This window comes from Ammodytes marinus, assembly GCF_949987685.1.
Source record: "Ammodytes marinus genome assembly, chromosome: 2".
Taxonomy (NCBI): Eukaryota; Metazoa; Chordata; class Actinopteri; order Uranoscopiformes; family Ammodytidae; genus Ammodytes; species Ammodytes marinus.
Genome location: NC_137231.1, coordinates 21,198,733 through 21,220,839, shown reverse-complemented (window position 1 = coordinate 21,220,839; position 22,107 = coordinate 21,198,733). Strand labels below are relative to the sequence as shown.

General features: G+C 41.4%; 1 protein-coding gene across 2 annotated transcripts in view; it reads right to left on the bottom strand.

Annotated features, from left to right (window-relative positions):
* The window catches only part of grid2 (glutamate receptor, ionotropic, delta 2), a gene marked incomplete at both ends in the record, with an annotated part of 478,613 nt that overhangs the window by 197,230 nt on the left and 259,276 nt on the right, over nt 1–22,107 (bottom strand). Inside the window, 2 exons of one of the 2 annotated variants that reach the window (XM_080044597.1) lie at nt 3,158–3,363; nt 15,624–15,911. In XM_080044597.1, the coding sequence (XP_079900723.1) occupies nt 3,158–3,363; nt 15,624–15,911 (494 nt within the window). The remainder of the gene's footprint in view (nt 1–3,157; nt 3,364–15,623; nt 15,912–22,107) is intronic. The other variant, XM_080044598.1, reaches the window with a different exon arrangement.

The window sequence follows — 22,107 nt, the reverse complement described above, 5'->3', positions numbered from 1 at the left end:
ACCGTAGCCGGCACCACGCTCCTCTGTGCACCGGTGTCGCAAAGGAATTTACGCCTGGAGAGGGTGTCCACGATGAACAGCAGCCGGCCCTTTGTGCCTGCGCTCACGGCCACTACTGAGCGCAGGCCTTGGCGTTTCCCGCCGCGTTGAAAGTGCACGGAGAGCGGCACTTTTTTGCCTTGGCCCCGAAACGTGCATGGAAATAGCACAAGCCCGCAGCGGTAAGGCTGTCGGTGGACGCGTGTCCTCCGCCAAGGGGAGCGCTGCTGCCCGCACGAGTGTAACTGCGTGTCGGGGCCAGCACATCCGGGGCGAAACGCTGGGTGGCCAGAAAGAACCTGTCTGCCTCCTCTGCCAGAGCCCGTGGCTCCGTGATGGATGTATTCGCGAGCGCTGTCTGGACGTGTGGTGGCATGTGTCGCAGGAAGAGTTCGATGAAAAGGAAATTTGGTACCTCCGTGCCCAGCAGGTTTAACATCATTTCCATATGTTCGGAGGGTTTGCTGTCCCCCAGGCCTTGAATGGCAAGAAGACGCCGGGCTCTTTCCGATCTTGACAGTTCAAAGATTTTGAGGAGGTAAGCCTTGAGCCCTGCATATTTATTTTGGGCAGGAGGAGATGTAATAAAGCTTACTGCCCTGGCTGCAGTGGAGCTCTCCAGTGCTGAGACGACGTGGTAATAGCGTGTGGCATCATCCGTAATCCCACGGAGGGTGAACTGAGCCTCTGCCTGTGCGAACCACGTTGCCGCGGACGTCTCCCAGAACTTCGGCAGTTTGAGAACGATGGAAAGCGCCATGCTGTTGCGATCGATATTCAAATCAGTCTCGGAATCTTCAGCGGGACTGACGTCAGGGTCACCAATGTGGCGTGTAGAGACGGGAGTCGGAGGCGGAGTGTCAAAAGACGGAGCTAACTGCTTTAATGACATTAATACACTTGTCGAGTAACAACAACGGAGCAGACAGTAAACTCTTGATAGTCTCAAAACGCCAACAACACAAAACAGGAAATTCCCCCAGTCATAACAGTTCCCCCGGAACCCCGGAACTTCAGTTCCATAGGTGAATTATGTAAGATCACTACAACCTAACATTTTGACAACTTTGCAGTTCAGATCTAACCAGAACTAACATGTAAGTATGGGAGAATCGTTGGAAACAGTTGGTCAATTCAATAAGGGATTATGCTAAAGAGTTTGTGGGCTCATTGTATATCTAACCCCTAAATGAGTGTTAAAATCATGTGACTACTATTGGGTTTCTTGATAACCTGTGAGATTATTAATAGCTTGTGTTCCTTGTGTGACTCTGTTACAGGGATGTCATCTGACTTCAGCAATTGAATTGTTGGTTCAAATACCCAACATTAAAGTAAAACAATGAAGACCAGCTTGCTGTGATGCAGCTGGATGTGTAAATTGGCAGTTGACACTAACTGTTAAAATGTACTTGATAAACAAAAAAAATCCATTCATGTTTTGGAGTCTGTCTGCTCTCTAGTGGTCCGAGAAACACAATGAGCAGGCTTAAAAGTTTCATTATCACGTTCTGAGAGTGCAAAACCTTGAGACCTTGTCATGGTCCTCACATGCACACAATAACAGCCCATATTTCACCCCCTCCCTGTCACGCTTCCAACCAAATTAGATTGTGATTGCTCTTTCTGAGGTCACTTTTAATTAAACTGAGATGAGAACATGACACATGGGATTAAGCCCCGTCCTACCGCTTCAAATTATGAATTCATAACTAACGCTAGAGCCTTTTGCTTTCAACCATGACCTCCATATCAGTTATGTATAAGAGCAAAAGGAACTCCCCTAATTGTCTTCTTATGCAGAGATAAAGAGCACAGTGGGAGGGGTGAGGAAGTTAGGTTTGAGTGCACGTGTGTGGAAAGGAGTAGTGAAAACACTAGAAAAACGTATGTTAGGAAATATGTGGCATACACGGTATCTACATATATTCCCTTCTGTAAGGTATTTCAATGTTATATCCTATGTAACGTTTTACATGTGATGTGCCATGTTCAGAGCATCATGAACATAAGACTTGAAAGGATTAGCTGCTATAGCTTTAGATTATGATGTGGTTAAATAATGGAGACAGAGAGAGCTTACTAGAGTCGGAGAAACATTGAAGTAACATGTTTAAAACATGTATTGCGTTGACAGAATCCTTTCAAATCACACTTGATTTTCTAACATCTGCAACCATACATCTTGTGTTGAGGTGCACTAAACTCTACTACACTGTATCCGTAGTACACTGAGCTCTGAGGGATAGGGTGGTAATTCTAACTAAGGTTATACAACATCTAAACCTCCAAAAGCAGATCCTGCCTTAAGGCCAATAGTCATGTAATTAAATGGCAAATTGCGAATAATTAAGAGCTACATTTTGATTCACCTTACTATTCACAGCAAGTGCAATGGAACTATTCAAATTCATTTTTAAGCTTCTAAAAGGAAAAGCATTGTAGTTGCATCGGGCTGAAGAAGTGGAAAATTCATTGCATGTGGAAGCAGCTAGCTGCATGTCTGAGGGAGGATCATATGATTTACTATCAGTTAGTGAACATGACATTGCCAATACCATGCAATGTGGTTGGTTAGATGTGAAGCACATCTGAAGTGAATTTCTCAGAAAAAATAACCTTAGAAAGAAATAAAATCCGCAATATCACTCAGTAAAATTCCAGCACTGTTGTGAAAGCTTGCACTTACTGGATTCGGGTTCGAAGAAATACTATTAACGCGGCCATTAACCGTCTGTTAAAAACACACGTGGCGTGCAAAGGCCTTTACTGTTTGTCACATATACATACACATCCATAAACATACCATTCCTTCTGCATTTTTTCTGGCAGAGAAGTTGCAGCGCTGATGTAGGCAGTTGGCTGCAATGCGTTCAAAAAATCTATTCCTGATTGATTCCGTTCCAGTAAAAAAGCTGTATTAACCTAAACAAATTTTTTCTGTTTCTGTATCAAAGCATTTTAGACACACGAGACATGCTCGACAACATGGCTGTGGGGGTATCTCCAGGTTACGGATATCTGGATACTACGACACTCACAGACACTGAGGGAAAGATTGCTTTTATCCAGTTCGATTATTAACTGGCCAATGTCGGTCCAAAAAAAGGCTCCTTACCTCAGTGATAAAAGCCTTGGCAGTGGCTGGGCTCATGAAGAGGACAGCCCTGCGTAGTGTATCCCTGTAGCGATGCAGCTCTTCCACACGCATTGTTCTGAACAGGCTGGTGATCATCATGTTGATATTAGATTCAACCTTCTGAAGGGATACGTCCATTCCCTGCTGAGAGGTGCGGTCCAGGAAGTCCTCAATACCACGGATGTCTGGAGAAAGAGAAATAGAGATAGAGGTGAGGCAATGCATTTGGATCCACAGGGACACACGCACTCCATTGAAATAATGATGCAAGAAAAAATTACCAAAATAAATGACATACGACTGTATTGAGGACAACCAGAGAGATAAACACTAGCTTATAGACACAGATTTAGCACACATGTTAAGACCATCACTGATCACTTTACACCATGAACTCTGCTGCTAGCTGATTATTTGTCGACATGAATAACTCCAGCAAATAGCTCAGTTCATGAGCTTTTTGACAGAAACACACACACAGGCACACGCACACGGACACATACACACACACACACACACACACACACACACACACATTGAAAACAAAAGCATGGTAGTGTATGGTAATGTGCATATGTAGTACATATTGTTTGCTAGACACAATACTATGAATAAAAACAGACATATCCGATTGTTGGACGTATACAGTTGCCTGCTGCTCCGAAAACACACACATAAACTATTCCTATCACTTGACCTTCAGATAGAGAAGGGACTTTATTTTAAAAAGGGACAACACATTTCCCCGTTTTATGAATCTACTTAACATTCATACGTGGGCACTAAGAGAACAAATGTAGCTGTTAACAGTTTCAGAATGAAGACACAGTCACTGAAATTATTTGACATGATAAATAAACCAGGATGCTGAGGTCAATATTTTCACTGACTGCACTTTTTGTCTTAATGAGCTGCATTGCAGGTCAAGGTAAGCCTAATTAAGGCACTTTGGTTGAAACCACTGCTAATGATGACAAAGGATGTGTGTGTGTGTGTGTGTGTGTTGGGGGCTATGTAAAGCAACTACCTAATGATGTAGCTGATATGAAAAACAGAGGACATTGCCACCATTGCCAGTGTCTTGACTAAGCAATTAGCTAGATTGATAAGACTTGTTAAGAGCCAGAGGACTTGGGCAACGGTGTGATTGCATCAATGTCAAATGTGGAGGGTTTAACAATGTATTAAGGGGAGAGATTCTGCACAACAACATTGCTTCAGGAAAAAAATCATTTGGAAAGAAGACAAATTAATGCATGTGCATGTGCACACATACACACACACACACACTTCTGATTCAAGCAGGCTCTTAGCAAGAGCTTCGGAAGAAATTTTGGGCAAACAATACACCTAAAATACACAGCTGGCCACCCAGTCTGTTTACGAGTTTTAAATTGGAACATACCTGTGTATGTGTGTGTATATATATACATGTCTTGCAGTGTTAGTACAACATAGGAAGGGCAGGTGTCAAAATTTCGCTTTCATTTTTGTGGCCGTTTCAAATGTCATGGTTTGTCTACAGAGTCTGACCTTGTTTTTGTATCTCTGTGTGTGCGCTTGTGTGACAATGATGGGAAGGTAGATGAGCAAACAGACTCATATTTAATGACCAAACAACAATGCTCTAATCTGTTCAAGTGGAGAGTTATCAAGCCATTGCAATCCAATTACTGTTATTAGGTAGCAGAAATGATAATTTGTACTAATATAAGTAATCATTGTTCAACTATATAATCATTGGCAAGACAATGATTCACCAAACAATCAATGTATTTTTAACCCACACACAAAATAAAATGTTTAGTGTTTAGTTGTACCATGTGTTACATGATCATGAGAGCAAAATACAATACATTTTCCTATCCCTATCAATACATACCAGAGCAAACAAAGCCATAAAGGTGTATGATTGCACAAGCCCATACTGTACCCCCCTCCCCCACCCCACACACACACACACACACACACACACACACACACACACACACACACACACACACACACACACACACACACACACACACACACACACACACACACACACACACACACACACACACACACACACACACACACACACACACACACACACACACACACACACACACGACAAGCTTTATACCTAAATCAGTTTAACCAGGTTGAAGCCTTGTTTTAAAATCTCCATATGTATCATGGCACAGCCACCGCCATTCATAATCAATGGTGCCAAGCTGAATCAACATTTACACTACACTTTATGTTCTCTATGGTAAGAACGTTTCGAAGATCAACACATAATCACAGAAGCTGTTATGAACAGTGCAATTGGGAATTTAATAACGTAGGGAATCAAAATAGCATTATACTTGGTTTACATTATAATAGTTCCATTTTGACCAAAAATGAACTTACCAATGGGCCTGTGTGTCTGTAAACGCTGTCCTTGTGCCTATTTTAGAGGCTGTATTATAGGCCACTTTGTCACCCTGTACCTTTTAGTCCACCTGTCAGCCATTCTCTCTATCGGTCTATTGCCTGCTCACTGACTAAAGTGTCACGCTGGCTTTATTTGCCATCATCAATCCTTTCTCCACCCTGGCTTATAGTACAGGTTGTGTATTGAATCCATTGGCCGTGCACCTCTCTTTGAGGAGCTTAAAAAAAACAAACACAACTGTCTGACTCCTTACAGCTGATTTAAACTCACTAGACTAAACAAAACACAATGTATTCATGAATAACTTGTGCAATGCATGATAATGTAGCTTGGTTTCCGAATTATGTGAGATATACCAAGATATACAGTAGCCTATATGGGCTATAAGCACTCAGAGGTGGTCAGTGGTGAGACAGGCATGTTCATTTCAAATAATCTTCACATTTCTTTACATCCTGGTGTTCAGTTACACATTAAATAATGTGTCAAACATTGCTAAAATGCATTGTGAGTATGTAAATAAAGAGTGCACTTCTGAAGGAAAGGCCACATGATAGACACATATTTAAAGTAAGAAAGTCTCATGATCGCCACTTAAAAAAAAGAAAGAAAAAGCAATTGACTTTCAAATGTAGACGTATACTGGTTTAATTTTAGACATTAATAATCTAATTATGCTTGAGTTCCTGCCTCCTGCTGTTGAAAGGACAGGGATTTAGCATGTCTCCTCCCACTGCTGAGCGGATCATTGGCTGTCAGCTGCTTTCCATCAAGGAGCTTCATGATACCATAGCGGATAAAAATAAGGGTAACATTGCCACCGACCTTGCCCGCCCAGGCAACCATCTGTTTGAGGAACATTCCTCTGGCAGACAGTGCTGCTCCATTAACACCATGATCACCCATCACCTCAACAGCTTTTTCCCAAAGCGCCTGTCATCTTACTCAACCACTCCACCCAAGTCTCCTGATGCAAAGACATACTGTGCAGCATGCGCCACAGTCCCAGGCCTTTTCATCCTCATCTAATAGAGATGACTGTATTACTGCTGCCACGCCATTCCCTGTCACCTAAGTGGTTTTTTCGCAACACTTTCTAAAAAACTTTTCAGAGTGTCAGTATGATCCCGAGTCCCTCCAGGGTTTTTCTCCCACACCTTGAAATATGCCCCCGTGGATTATCACTTTGTGGGTTATGTTGTACAAGTGGAACAGTAAAAAGGCATGTTGCAAAGAATAGTCAATCAACCTTGAATGCTTTCCAGAATTCCTATTAAAATTTATTTGAGGTTTTGCGTGGTACGGTTCTCCATAGTGTCCCCTTCTGCAATTTGTCAGGCTTCCATACTTTGCCCTCTATGCCATCCATCCTTCCAAGTCCCTAGCTCAAAGTGAAAGCTAGAGTTAATGTAGTGTAGCAGCCAACACCACGCAGGGATTTCACCTGCATGTACGGACCAGCTCAGCACTGCCCTGACTGTGTTCACAAACCACATGCCTCATCTCTCTCTCTCTCTCCCTTCCCTTGGCTTTTCATCTGAAACCTCCCTCCGTTTCCCCCCTGTTTGCGTTCTGTTCTCTGGGGGTGAATCTCATTTTGAGAGTGGGTTAAGTCCAAGTTGTTATTCCACACAGAGAGGCAGACTCTGTGTCATGGGTAATGTTCGTCAATTCCACACTGGAGACTGGTCTTTTTGGCCTCCTACCAGTGGTCAGAGCTGGTTTATTTTAACTCTGTAATAGATTTTACAGAACCCGCCTTAACCCATAACACTTTCAATAGTGATAATTGTTTCCCTAACCATGTCCAAGGAGTTAAAGTTCACTTGGACCTAATATAGTAGCAGCAGTAGATCAGACAAGCAGCCTAATTCCAAACGCAAATGACCTATTTTGTCCTTTTGCTCATGCACTGCATATCATAAATATTACAATGATGAGCTATAGGATAAAATATTAAAATATGTCTCTTCCGTGGATATGACGATTCAATAAGATGCACATATCGCAAGATCATTTGACACCTTTTGATACTTCTTACATTATTGGAAATGTTATTAAAGCAGTTGTCGGAGTCTGCATTGAGAATGCAGGAGAAACCGTAACAAAGTGTGCACTGTGAATAAATTAAATGGATCAACAGTCCACAAGGAGGTGTTAACACATTCAGTATAAGAGGAGACTCCCCTGAGTGTGGAGTAAGGGTGAAACATCAAACATCTACAAATGAGATGCAGCCTGTAACTCCCTGATTGTCTGTCAGAGCCTCCCTGCTCCCATGCTCTTCCACTCTCACTCCCTCTGTGTTATGGTCTGTCTGTTTTCTGGTCTTGTCTTGGTATGTTTCTCTGTGTTTCCTGTTTTACTTTGGTATCTTTGTCTTGTTTTTCCCCATGTCCTGTCAAGTTTCCCTCCTGTCCCTTCCTAATGTGTTTCACCTGTGCCTCGTTGTCTTCCCTGCCTTGTCTATTTAAAGCGGCTACGAGTAACATTTAAATATCTTTTAAACAGCCTCATGTTTCCTCTGATAATCATAAATTACCTTTAAAAGAGACCATCAGTGCAAAGAAAGACGTTTTTAAATAGTTTTTATTACTGCTTTTGGTCTGGTCGCACACCCAGTCCGATTTTCGGTTCGCTCGTCAGGCTCTATGGTCACATATCCATATTGGTCGCAGATTTCAGTGTGGCGCAACAACGCGATTTGAGAAGCCTATCCCTCCAGGTGAGGGAAGGGTAGCGGGAGCCTTGTTTGAGACAGTTATTTGTCGTCATAATGACTGAAAACGGGGCTGAACCATCAAAGAAAAAAAGAGAATGCAATGAAGAAAAGCTAAAAGGGAGAGTGATATAGGCTACGGGCGGGACGAGGGCGTTGCCAGGCAACGTGTATACAATTTCACGAGAGCGAAACTAGACTGCAGTGTTTACTCCTAAATGAATGAACGGTTGGTACTAACACAAAGTTTGCTTTGCTTCACCATCATCAGATAACCATTATCTGAAATAGTCATTATTTACATCAACAACACAAACACATTACCTCATCGTGATCCATACTAACTGCCGTCTCTCGTTCATTCGCTTTCTGTGAGGACACGTAATCTTTCAGCTCCGTGAGAGAGAGTAGTTAGGTGACACTGCTGCATCAACTCATTGCAATCAGGTGTGTGTAGCACTGACTGGCATTAGTTGATGCAGTGTCAAAACCACTCTCACAGAGCCGACAAGAGTCCTCACACTTTCAACACATGGACATGCACTATATTGCGCCCTTCTCAGTTCACACTCGCACGCCTGGCACGAGCTAGAAAACAGCTTTGCAATAGCAGGCGTCGTAAAAATACTACCGCTTTTGTCCAAAGGGGACGCCAACGTGCCATGTTACTCGTAGTGGCTTTAAGTCCTTGTCTTCCCTTTGTTTAGTGTCAGTAGTGTTGTGTTGGTGAGTTAGTTTCCTTGTGTGCCTAGTTTCTAGTGTTGGTTCCTTATTAAATGATCATTTCCACAAAGCTGTCTGTGTCTGGGTTCTAACCTGCCTGCCAGCAACACTCTGCTTGACTTACAATATTTCCCTCACCTTCAACACCTAAAGGAAATACCAAACTTTCTCTCTGCACTTGACTTTACAGATCCAAGGCATTTCTTTGAATACTTTTGGAAAAGAGCCAAGCAGTACTGTGAGTGACTGAAAACAAGTAACAAATATATTTACCACACAAACAGAGCAGTCACTTAATCTGCTTCGATTAAAAGTTTTAGTGGGGTGTTTTTAGGATTGATTGAACCTTATCAAAAAAAAAAAAAAAACACATTAAAAGCACCAACCCCGTAACTAAACCTAATTTCTCTGGTAGGCATCGTGGAAAGAAAAAAATATTATTTTCAATAGAAACACATTTTTGTGTGACTAGTGCATGCCTCTCATGTTATGTTCATGCTGTTCTGTTCTGCAGTTAGCTCAACATCCTTCTTCTTTGCTTTGTCATTCCCATCAGCCTTTATTTCTGGCTATCCTTATCCCTGCCGCAGGCCTTTTTCACTGTTGTATCGCTCAAAGGCAGTGCTTCTTAAAATATGGATTGAGTCCGTTCCCTGTAAGCTTACGCCCAGTGAATTAATTCATCAGCTGCTGTGGTTAAAAACGTTCAAGTATCCAACCCTACAGACATGAACCTTGACTTGATATGTTTACCTCCATATAGGGAATCAATTGCCCGAGGCCTCCGATGCTTCCTGCCCTTCATTTTTTAAATTGTCTTTCTTTGCACCAAGGTGCTATCTCTGTCCACCACTATGTTGCTTTATTTCTCTCCTTCTCTTGTTCTCTCTCTTTTTTTTCTTGCAAAGCCCGGGCTTTGCATTCGAAAAGTCCCCATAGAAAATTTAAGCAACACTAACATAAACTAAAAGACGGTTCCCATCCATTGCACACTGAGTTTCAGCTTCTCCCCTCTGGGCGCAGGTTAACAGTCCCTATGTGTAGAACAAAAAGACACAAAAAATGTTTTAACCCTTCGGCCATTACACTAAGGAATAAGTCATAGTTATATTTTGCACAGGTGATGATTTATTGCTGATTTTATCTATTTACTCAGTGCTGTATTAGTATTTAATATCAACATTCTTAACATGATCTGATCTTTTAATTTAAATTAAAAATTATAATTTGCCATTTCCTTTTGATTTCCACTGTCTTAAGTTGGATGACATGTGATATGTGACTCTATGTGACTCTGTGTGCTGTCCCCATATGTGTGTATGTATGTGAACTGTACTGCAAACAAAACCTACCTCTGGGTACTAATAAAGTAACTTGAACATTTTCTAAAAGGATTGACACCTGTTAGATGTGAATAACCTTTGCAACTAATGGATTGAATGCCCCCCCGATGTTCAAATAACTGACATTTCTAAACTTATCTCCACTTACTCCCCTCTTTCTTCTGTTCTTCCTATTTTTAACACTTTTTTATATTGACCTTCCCATGTACTGAGCTGCTTTGACATTGTCTAAACTGCACACACTGTAGTACTTGATTTTAATCAGTTCTCCACTGGACTAAATTATTGAAGAAAGAAGCACCTTTTCCTCCAACACAGGTGTTCAGGGAATCTTAACTACCACTAAATGTGGCTGTGTTGCTCTCTGGCTCTGTTGCTGCCAGAGACAACCCACTGCCATTCTAGTTGGCTTGTCCACACCCCTGGCTATAAAGCATGACATTCCCCTCTAAATGCCTCAATCATTTGAGAGTATACATTTATTGACAGGTTTTTCTTTTGTATTCATGTCAACGAGAACCTGTTACATCTTTGATAATAAAGGACCTGTAAATGTGAATTCAATGTGCTTGGCAAACAAATTGACAGTATGGTTAAGGTGACCAACAGAAAACAACAAATGGGAGGTTTAAATGTCCCTTTGGTTTCTCATGACTTGACTTACAAAAACACCTCCACATTCCCTCTACTTTGTTTTTAGTTTGCCGTTTTTTAAGCTCTCTCTCACTCAACTTTTCACAGTTAAAGACATGTTTACATCCAGCGTTATCCAAGGATGCAAAGTACTACTCATGGGGTGACATCCTTTTGTAGGCGGCTTCACAACTTTTTCAGTTGTTTTTGTGTATGTATCTGCTCGGCTGGCTGCCTTATACCCTACCAAATCTGCTATGACTTTAGATGTCTGTCCCCATCCCCTTCCCTGCTTTACTGCTTCTCTTTTCTCTTATATACACGCAATCACTTTTATCTCTTCCTCTCATGCTCTCAGAAACAAATTTACTCTGGAGGAAAATGCTAGGACATGACCTCCGTGCATAACGCTTGCAGATCTTTGGCGTTTGGCTCATGAGGGTATAACTCCTTTGCCTCCATAACTGTGAAACTCCCTTCATCATCAACTTTCCCACGTCTCTTTTGGCATAGCTTTAATGTATGTTTCACCTCTTCTTTCACCTCCTTCTGGCTTTCCTCCCCTGTGGCGTCTCTGGGCTTCACTACAGTTAAGAAAATATATCCATCAATCTGTAGCATCCATCTCTCTCAGGATTCCTTGTTGTCTTTCACCTGTCTCTGTAAACAATTGGGAAAATATCTTGTCCGTTGCAATTCAGATATACTGTAGGTCAAATATGGCAACTTCTATATAAGGTCCCAGCGTAAGTCTTATGGATTTTCCAGACGTCTGGCTCATTAAGGCTCCTTTCTTTTTCCCCTTTCACACTGCCACCACAAATCCTCCGAGCTTTTAGTGTCACTATTACTTTAGCAATGTTAAATAAGGTACATTTTCAAGTGGTAGGAGAAAGTCATCTATAAAAAACGAATCACTTTTACCTGTCAGTACTTCTTCATTCCCTATTCAGTGTTAAGTCGAACCATTTGGAAGAAAAAAAAGGAATATCCCAGGAGTAACTTCCCTAAAGCACCTTCCTGTTCTCAGTCTCCGCTTGATGTGTCTCTAAAAGAAGCCCTCAGAGACATCAAATGTACACCGGGATGTTACCTTAAAGTGAAAAAACCTTGACATTTTCACATTTCAGATGTCTTCACACTTCAAAGGTCGATATGTGCGAGATAGAAATCTGATTCTACGTCCATAACTTTTCGACCTATGCATGAAAAATAACGTCTGCATTTCATTTTTTTTTCTTGGTCTTTTCCAAGTCATTCTAAGTTTGTCTGCTCATTGAATGCCTCTCCTCTGTCTGCTTTTCAACACCCCTACAAACAGGGCAGATGCAAAAAAGGTGAGGTGATACTCTTCACTGTAACATTAGCCGACATAATTCACACCGTTCCTCTTTGTGTGTGAACCCATACGATCAGTGGTTGACATTTTCACACCTTTCAATGGAGTATTCCGTTGTTCTCACCAGGTCTAGCAGTTCCAGACCTTCTGTACAAATGAAATGAAGTACGATGGTCTGGTTGGACCAGGCTACATAGACATGGGCTACAACCTGAACTTCCACCCACCACACTTCAAGCAAGTACATGGCACAGGCCCAGGAGAGTCACCCCATTGGCCACCAAAGCAAATATGTCACAAACATTGTCTATGTGAGGCAAATAGCTTTATCCGATGTGATAACATCTAACTGAATTGTTTATCAATCTATATATAGTCAATCTAGAAACGTATAACTTTCTCTCACATACGTATCATCTTTTATTTAGAACTTTTAACATAGTATATTCACTTACTTTAGTTTTGAATCAAACACAGATCATTTCCCAGAATGTCAGCACTTGCATTGTTTTCTCCTTCTAATAGACTGGCAGGATAACAAGCATCACCCTTTATAAACAGCTCTTACGTTAGGCAATAACCTTTCACTATTGTGCCTCAGGCTCCCATTGTCATTGGCTAAAAGCAAAACAAAACAAATCATCTTAATGTCAACAGTGCCATTGCGGCTGAGTGGTACTTCCCACATGTGCTCAATGTGGCCAGTTTTGCTGCAGCTCCGCCTGGATTATGGGCAAGGAGATTTAGCAGGTGACAGGAACTCACATCGATAATATATATATATATATATCAAGTTTAATGGGGTAAACACAGGACACATGAGGAAAGACTGAAAATAAGTTAAAGAAGAAATAGAGCAGGAGTCAGCAATGAAAAAAAGAAAGGAAGATGGAAGACAGAAAACGGGGAGAGATACTAGAGAGAAAACATGTGTTCTCAGTGTCCAGAACGCACCAGTAGAGCTGAAAATAGGGTTTGGGACAGTTGCACTGTGGCTTCATTTGAGAGGACACACTTGACTGTCTGTTCTCCAAAGAACTCTCCTTGTACAGAGGCGAGGCCTTTTGGGAACATTGCTATCATCTTAAAAGGCCATCTCTGTCTCTCTCTCCGTGCTTTCTCGCTCACTTTCTCTTTTGCACTCTTGCTTTTTGCCTCGGCTCCTTGAACACGGGGTGAGGCCATTAGGGAACGATGGTGATATCTTTAAAGGGCCTTCTGTGGCTGGGAGAACAGCAGAGTCAAAACCCAGAGGATCCATGTGCTGAATCAATGGTCACAGAGCACAGCAGGGGTGGAGGGATTTTAGTAGGGTGCAAAGATGCGTGTGTGTGTGTGTGTGTGTGTGTGTGTGTGTGTGTGTGTGTGTGTGTGGTGTTCATAGGGTCTAGTATGCCATGTTTGTGTCAACTACTACACTAGAGGACAAATGCTGGATTCAAACCAGTTAATAAGGTTGCGTAGCTGGGGAACAATGGTGTTTCATCCTTTTTGTCTTGATTAGGGTTAGGTTAAGGTTGGAGTAAAAGCCTTTTCCCAACAGGCATGCATTTATGTGTTGGTATAATAACAAAGAACATAAAAAGAAAGATGATTTTATGGTGTGAAATGGAGGGGCTTTCACACTATAGTGCAGAAGAAAAATAATCAGGAACCACATCATATTTAACTATAACATCATGTATACCCATACATCAGTATTATAGTAGTAGGTTATGGACTTTAGCCATCAGTGCTACTGTACATACTGTACATACAGATTATAGGACCATAGCAGATAGCATACTTTAACAGTTTCACTGAATACTTGTTATCTACAGATTCCTTTACACATTTAAAAATGTTGTCCTTCTAAGGGTTGCTCAGGATTGATTTAATAACAGTCTTTATTACTCCTGAGGTGTGGAAAGAAGGTTTGACATTATCCAATGTTCAATATCCATCCCGTAAAAAAAGCTTGATAGAGCTCACTAGTAAGAACATACTTTAATATTACAGATTCGATACAATGATAAAATGCGTTAATGCCTTGGAAGATTGAGTTTGAGCCTGCAGCATGCCTCACAAAACAATTCTGCTGCAGAGATCTCATTGGAGATCGATGCGTACAACACATTAATTGTGTTAATTGACTGCATGGAGTGAAATGGATCCCCATAATGGCTCAAAGGAGTAAATCAACACTGAATCACCTGAGGCAGAAAAACTATTACACTCGTCCTCTCTATGGGCTGAAACTTTTAGGAGTATTATATTTCTGTCCACCCGCAAATGACTGATGTCACAGCTGTTTTTTTTTCCCATTAGCTGGCAAAATACGTACGTTGACATCACTAATTGGGGTGTAATCCAAAAAGGCCACATTCTTTTAAATTTGAGCCCCATTAGCTGCAGTGCACCAGCAGTGTTCTCCCCTGTATGGCTCAGTCAAATGACCTTTACACATGATATGGCCAGAACAAAAAAATGATGGACCATGATGGAATGACCTTACACTACAATGACAACTAGTCAGTATGGGAATGTAAAGTACAAACCAGACTAATACAGGCTCCTGACACAATGAGGACATGCACTGACATGTGTTCTAGGTGATTTTAATCAAGTGTGTGACCCTACTTCCCAATAGAAGTATGTCTTTGTAACCAGATAGGATTCTAACCTGTGGAAGCCAACCATTGGAAAGATTAGGGACATAAAGCACACAATATGCACAGCCCAGACCCCTTGTCTACAGAGTAGATGCACCAACACACAATGGATGCACATGTACACCCACAGAGAAACAGCAACATTTCTGTAAAAAGAAGCTAGGAGATGAAAGAGACAGAGTGGCACTTTATAAAAAGGACAAAGGATGCTTCTGGTCTAATGTTAGAGTTAATGGACCGGAAAGAGAGAGAGGGCAGAGACACAGAAGCAGGGTGAAATGAGACAGCATACTAACACTCAGGCAGGCAGAATGGTGCGTCACTATAACATAAAGATAGGTATGCATGTGTTTGCCTGTTTCTGTGCAAATGCATACACATGTTTATGTGACACATGTCTATGTCTGAGAGAAAACAGTTTCTGACTGTACTATTATCTCTAATAAGTCCTATCAGGATGAGAAAAAAAAGGTAATGTTCCAGAACGTAAATAAAAAAATCACACAATGCTACTTTAAGTCCGGGACAAAAAGACAAATTACCTCAATAAAAAAAAGGTATTTATACAAAACACTTTATCATCAGAAATTGCTCAGTTGATACATTATTTCTTACCAAACTCCGAATCATAGAAGAGGATGAACTTCTGCCAGCTGTACTCGGACACCACTTGCATGATGACCTCGTTGAGATAGACAGGTGGGCGGACGTGCAGGGTGTAGTCGTCTGAGCCAGGCAAGTGACTGATCTGCGGGCAGGCGGAGCGGGCCGTACCCGCCGGCGAGCGCTGGATGAAGAGGTGGGGGATGTGCATGGCATCGGCCAGTGTCTGCAGGCTGCCCGCTGACATGCAGCCGATTGAACTGACCAGAGCCAGGATACCACGGTTCATCAGCTCACAGGCTGCATGGAAGAACGGGGGGATGGAAGATGAAGGGAGGTGGGAAAAAAAACAAAAGAGGACCATGTTATTTTTCAAAGGACACATAATACAATTCTTCTTCTTTTCATTTCATGCCAAGAAGCACCAGTGACACAAATACATCTGCTAAATCTTCAGGCAATACTCAGTCATAGTTCTGTTTGTAATATTTATCCGTGGTAAGAGTGCACGTTAAGGTTAATATTTCTTATTCTACAGGTCATTACACTTCAGCACCGATCAAAAGAGATCAGAAATACATTTTTAGCCAGCTGTCTCTGCTTGTTTCCAAATGAACAGCATAGTTATTTTCACGACCAAGGCTGAAGGCTCCAACAGCTATGTATATGCATGGAAATAGAGGGGGAGGATACCGCACACAGAGGTATACATGTCATCCAACCTTTCACCAGCCATTTATAATTTCCATTGTGGACGAAAGAAAACCATCTGCTGACAGCAAGCCCTTTTTCTTGATATTGAATCAAAGATATATCAGGCCTTCAGTTTTGAGTGTAGTGTCCACACTATTGATTGACCTCCATGCTACCTCAAGAAAGAAAATCCAATATAAAGCAGTAAAGCAGACTAAAACCTATTAAAGTGCGCCTCTATAAAAAAAAAGTCTAAGAAGATGTGTTATAAAACTATGTTGTGAAGGTAGCCCCATCCACTATCCACAATCCCCCGCCCCCAGTTGTTTGCGATCCGCTGCCTAAATGCTCCTTCGCACTGAGACACCATCCATGCTCATTCACCTCCCTCCCCTTTCCCATCCTTCCTAGACCTCTAAAGTTGTCAAAAACACCTTGTCTTCGTAGCCTCACAACCCACTCCCCCGTTATCTCCCTGCTTGTTCAAACCAGCCCCCTCTGAGTGCTTACCTCTCAGCCCCAATCATTTCAAAGCTGCAGTCTCTCGCAGTGATTTTCATATTTTTTTGTTTAGCCTTACAGCACCTCTGAAATGGTGTACACTGTCCTCAATTTAGAGTCATCTGCCTTCCTCTTTCACCTTCTTTCGAACAACCTTTCTTTAGCACCTTTTGCTCATTCCACATGCCCATCTTTTTCACTATCTTTACTAGCAAGCCGTTTTCCCCACCTAATCTCTTGTTTACCCTCACGGCAACATAAACTGCCACCTATCTTTTCTCTCCCTCTTCAATGCTTCAATTTCAGCACACCTCTTTGCCACCCTTAGTCTGCTCTTCAATTCATTTTACACATATGGCCGCCCCCCCTCTTTTTGTCCTTATGTCCTTGCCCACCTTTTCCATCCATTCATGCTTATCCTATACAGTACCATCCCCCTCACCTCTGCTCCTCACTACACCCTTAACTTTTCATGCTAATGACCAGAATGTGTCTATTTCACTATCTAGCTGACTAAAAAGCACTTGCTAGAGTCGAAGTATAAAACAAACAAATAAATAGCAGGGAAAGAATAAAAGTTTAAACACATATACACAGACAAGCACACACAAATGGTGCAATGGCAACATGTACAATCGCAAGAAAGCACACTCTAAAACACACAGAGTCAGCCTGTATAATGCCACAAAGACTAATCTGTCGACACTGCAAAAGTAAGAGCCAGAGACAGACAGAGAAAGAAGGAAAGAAAGAAAGAGAGAAAAGCTTGAGGAGACAGATTCATGGTGCTGAGAAAAGCAAAATAAAACATTGCTTGTGTGTGAATGTGTGTGTGAATGTGTGTGTGTGTGTGTGTGTGTGTGTGTGTGTGTGTGTGTGTGTGTGTGTGTGTGTGTGTGTGTGTGTGTGTGTGTGTGTGTGTGTGTGTGTGTGAGAGAGAGAGAGAACAGAGTTATACAATATGACACTGTCTCCCATGTCAACTGGTTTGCAGGAAAACAACCCTAATGAGCTGGTTTTCCATTTGAAGTGGTTTGTGAGGTTAAATTTTCAAATTGTGAGAACTCCGAGCACGTGTGTTTGCTTGTGCATTACTGATGCACAACATGGTGCCTGCCCAATTGCTTTTGTTGTTAATTACTTAATTTGAGGACGACTGATTTAATTTGGATACCTCACTTTTGAGATTTACAAGTCACCCGATAACTAAATTCATCCTTGTCAAACTTAAATTGGCTTTATAAGTTGATTTGGTTACAGTTGTCACTCAAGTCTAAAGTAGTCTGCATACATACATCTCATTTGGAGGTAATAGTTACAAATATTTAATATATAACACAAATCCCATCCTATAATTAATTGGCAATAGGTTGTTAGGGAACAATTTTTCCTTTTTAGCAATAGCTAAAGGGTTATTTCAAGAAACCCTTTCCTCATGCATTGATGTAGATGATTAATGAGTAGAAGCTAAAGCAGTTTCAATCATACTGCCCATTGTGTGAGTTTTGAGGAATTAATTAAAGTGTAACAATATATGATTAAACTCCGCTAAGTCCCAGCAAACTCCTTAGTCATGGTGATAATTATTATTTTTTAAACCAATAAGCTACGGATTCATCTTCCTACTACAGTAGGCTGCTGTCCCCTTAGTGTCTGAGCAAATGCAGGCCTTTGAGTGTTATTGAGAAGGTACAGCTTTGGAAATATGTATGTGTATATTAAGTGTACATGCATTGTATGCCTGTGTATGTGAGTCTGCGTTTCTTGGAATATTTGAGCCGAATAAGCCAGACACATATCATGGATGACATGATCCAGATTGCACATCCCTATTATAGCACTCATGCTTACCAACACTTTAGTTGCCTTGCTTTAGTCTAGCTGTAGCACATTAGCTTAGCATCATCAAGGCTTTGGCTAATGGAAGGCTTTGCTAATCCTCTGCTTATTAGAGCACTTTGGAGAATTAGTGCCCTCATCCCCTTTACATCACACACTTGTAAGTCTGCAGGGATGTTCTAAGCACAAGGCTCATTACTTATCTTTGCTAATGAATTAAAGGGCCCGTTGCATTAACCCAGCCCAATATTACATTACTCTGAAGTAAGCAACAGTGTAAGGTCACTACAATGAGAAAGAGGTGCTGGTGCAGCAACATATGTCTTTAGTACAGTACCAAAAATAAACAATGTTCTGACCTTTTGAAATAATAACAATAAATATTTTGAAAAAAGTTCCGCCTGCTTGACTTAGTAAATCTTACTGTTAGCGGTAGCCTACATGGATAGTGTTTCCTTTTGCCTTGCCAAGTCTCTGTACACCAATTTCAACAGGAGCACTGTATCATATTTTTCGTCTACAGAGAGAGAGTGGGAGTGCAAACATACAAAATGTAGCCATTTTCTACCAATCATCCTGAACCACAACCACCTACCCACATTCAAACCGAATGCTCGCCAACCCACACACAGGCACACTCACACAACCCAAAATAAACCCTACTGTACATGAGAAGTACAGTGACTCATGATCAGTGTTGGGAATAACGCCGTTTAAAATAACGGCGTTAGGTAACGCCGTTCTTTTTTCAGTAACGGGGTAATCTAACTAATTACTTTTTCCGTCGTTACAACGCCGTTATCGTTACTGAACGTTAAATGCGGTGCGTTACTATGAATTGATTGAATAAACTGTGTAATCCGAACGCACCCCTGGCTCCATACTACACAAACTGCTAGTGAGGAGACCGGTGTGTTTTATTCAGTGTGGATGACATTATAACTGTCAGTTAGCGCCGTCACGTCAGTCAGCCGGAGCGCCTGTTAAGTTAAGTTAAGTTAAGTTAAGTTATCTTTATTTGTCAGTTGTACACGAGGCACATTGAAATTTGTCTTTTCGCATATCCCCTCTCAAGTTACCACACTTCGGAGGGGGTCAGGGCGCAGGGTCAGCCGCAGTACAGCGCCCCTGGAGCAGTTTTGGGGTTAAGTGTCTTGCTCAAGGACACAATGGTAGAGATGGTGGGCACCGTAGACACAATACCAGCCTCTGCTAGTTTTACGACTCACACCCTCCGGTGCCGGGGATCGAACCAGCGACCTCATGGTTACTGGTCGGCCACCTTACCTCTAGGCCATCCTACCACCCCAGGCCATCCTACCAAGTGAAGTTTCTTTTTCTTTCTCTCTCTGTTGTGTGAGCTTGCACGTTGCCGCACTAACCACCTATCAATCCACGGTTGAAACGTGCTCTCCCTGAGTTTGTTTGCATCGCCCTTGTGAGTAAGTGCATGGAGTTTCCCGATCTCTATAAATTGTAATTTATGCACGTTATTAAACGGCCGCGATTCGCCGGTTGCATCAGCTGTTTAGCGTGTCATCACGAGCCGAATATTGCTATTGTTCTTTTCCTGGGATCTGTATGCTGCTGTGCATGTTAAAGAAGGAAATAAACAGGATAAATCCTCTCCTCCTCTCATCGTCTCATGCTTCATAGTCTGACGTTTTTGGCTGTTTTAGCCGACACCCCTGAAGTGAATCCAGTGATATTAGCAGATCAGCACGGTACATCCAGCAGTTTCCTCTACTACTTTTGTTGAGAACAAAATAGGCCTACTTGAAGTGCAGGATAGGCCTAAACCTCTTGCTGTCTGTTGATGTGCAATAAATATTGAAGGTTATGTAGCCTACAAGTAGGCCTACCTGTCTGTTCTACTCATTTCAACTGACTTGTGAAAACTGCTCAGAAAAATCCAAATTGACAACTTTTTTTTTTTTTTTTTTTACACTAGGCTAACGCAAATAGTTACTTTCCCTGGTAACTAATTACTTCTATTGTAAAGTAATTCAGTTACTAACTCAGTTACTTTTTGGAACAAGTAGTGAGTAACTATAACTAATCACTTTTTCAAAGTAACGTTCCCAACACTGCTCATGATAAAGCATCCCTGGATCAATCTGGCTAAAGCAGTTCAATTCTGTAAAAAATAAAAGGTGTTTATTTGAGGGACATACATATCCGTCATATAAATAGTATTGTGCACATCCAAGAGTTCAGAAAAGAATGGTATGATGTATCTGCTTAGTTCATTTGTTTATGTTGCTGGGAGGCCATATTATGCCTTTGTTGCGTTCAATCTCTTGATCATACATTGTACTTGACCTCTGTTTTTGTTCAATGAAATACTTGCTTAATCATGTGCAACTGAAAATGAGATAAATCATTTGCTTTTTTATGAATTTCCATGTGTTCAAAGTATATTAAACCGCTATAATGGCCTGCTCTTTTTTAAATGTGTGTTTGATAAAACAAGAGAAGTTTGATGCGTGTTCTTAATGCCAGTGTGTATTACACATGTGTTGCCTGTAACAGAGCATGTTATTGAGCTCCCTCTTACAGCTTGTTGGTCTGTCAAACAAAATGGACTACAAGCGCTCCATCTTAACCTAGGTGTGACCAATTCTTCTCTCTATCTGTGCCTCTCCAAGCAGCTCTCTTCCTACCATACGCTCACACACACTTTAACATGCCGATATCCAGTCCTCCAGTGTCTGTGACCAAGTGACTGAGGATGGAACGGAAAAGGAAAGAGAGAGGGGTAGGAAGCAGATAAATCGATACCTAAAGAAAACCAATACTGGCTGTCTGTGTGACTGTAGCTGGATAACATTTCTCGAGTACGTTGGACACTACCGGAGACTTGGGCCACACTGGTAGCACGTTACACATAAACTGCAATGCCCCCATATACGTTTGCTCCACTCATTCAGTCTACCACAGTGTTCTTTACTTAAGTTTTATATTATGTTTTACTTACTTTCAATTTTATGTTAATCATATTGTATTCCTACCCTAAATTTGAACAAGTGTCCTCTGAATTAGCTTCTAAATTGATTTTCTTAATGTGTAGTATTCTTGTTAGAGAGAGCCTGAGAACCAAGAATCACATCGCCAACGATTGCTGAATTCATTTGTGTGTTTGGCAAATACAATAACTTTGATTTAATTTCACTTTAACCGTTGATATTAGCCAAACAGTGAATCCGGTTTCCGAAAAAAAAAATATTCATTCAAATGCAGAAACAAAAACAAAAACTCGTCAAGCCACATAGTTTCAGTTTTAGACATGTGCCATAACATCTGTCGCAACAAGCATCAACCTTCCTCATTATGTCACCTGTGTGGAAGTATTTTATGCTAAACGGCCAAACCTCCAGATGATACATGCAGTATGCATGATGGCTAGTGGGGAATCCAACATAGCAGCAATTAAGAACTTCATATACTGTAAATTGCAAATTCA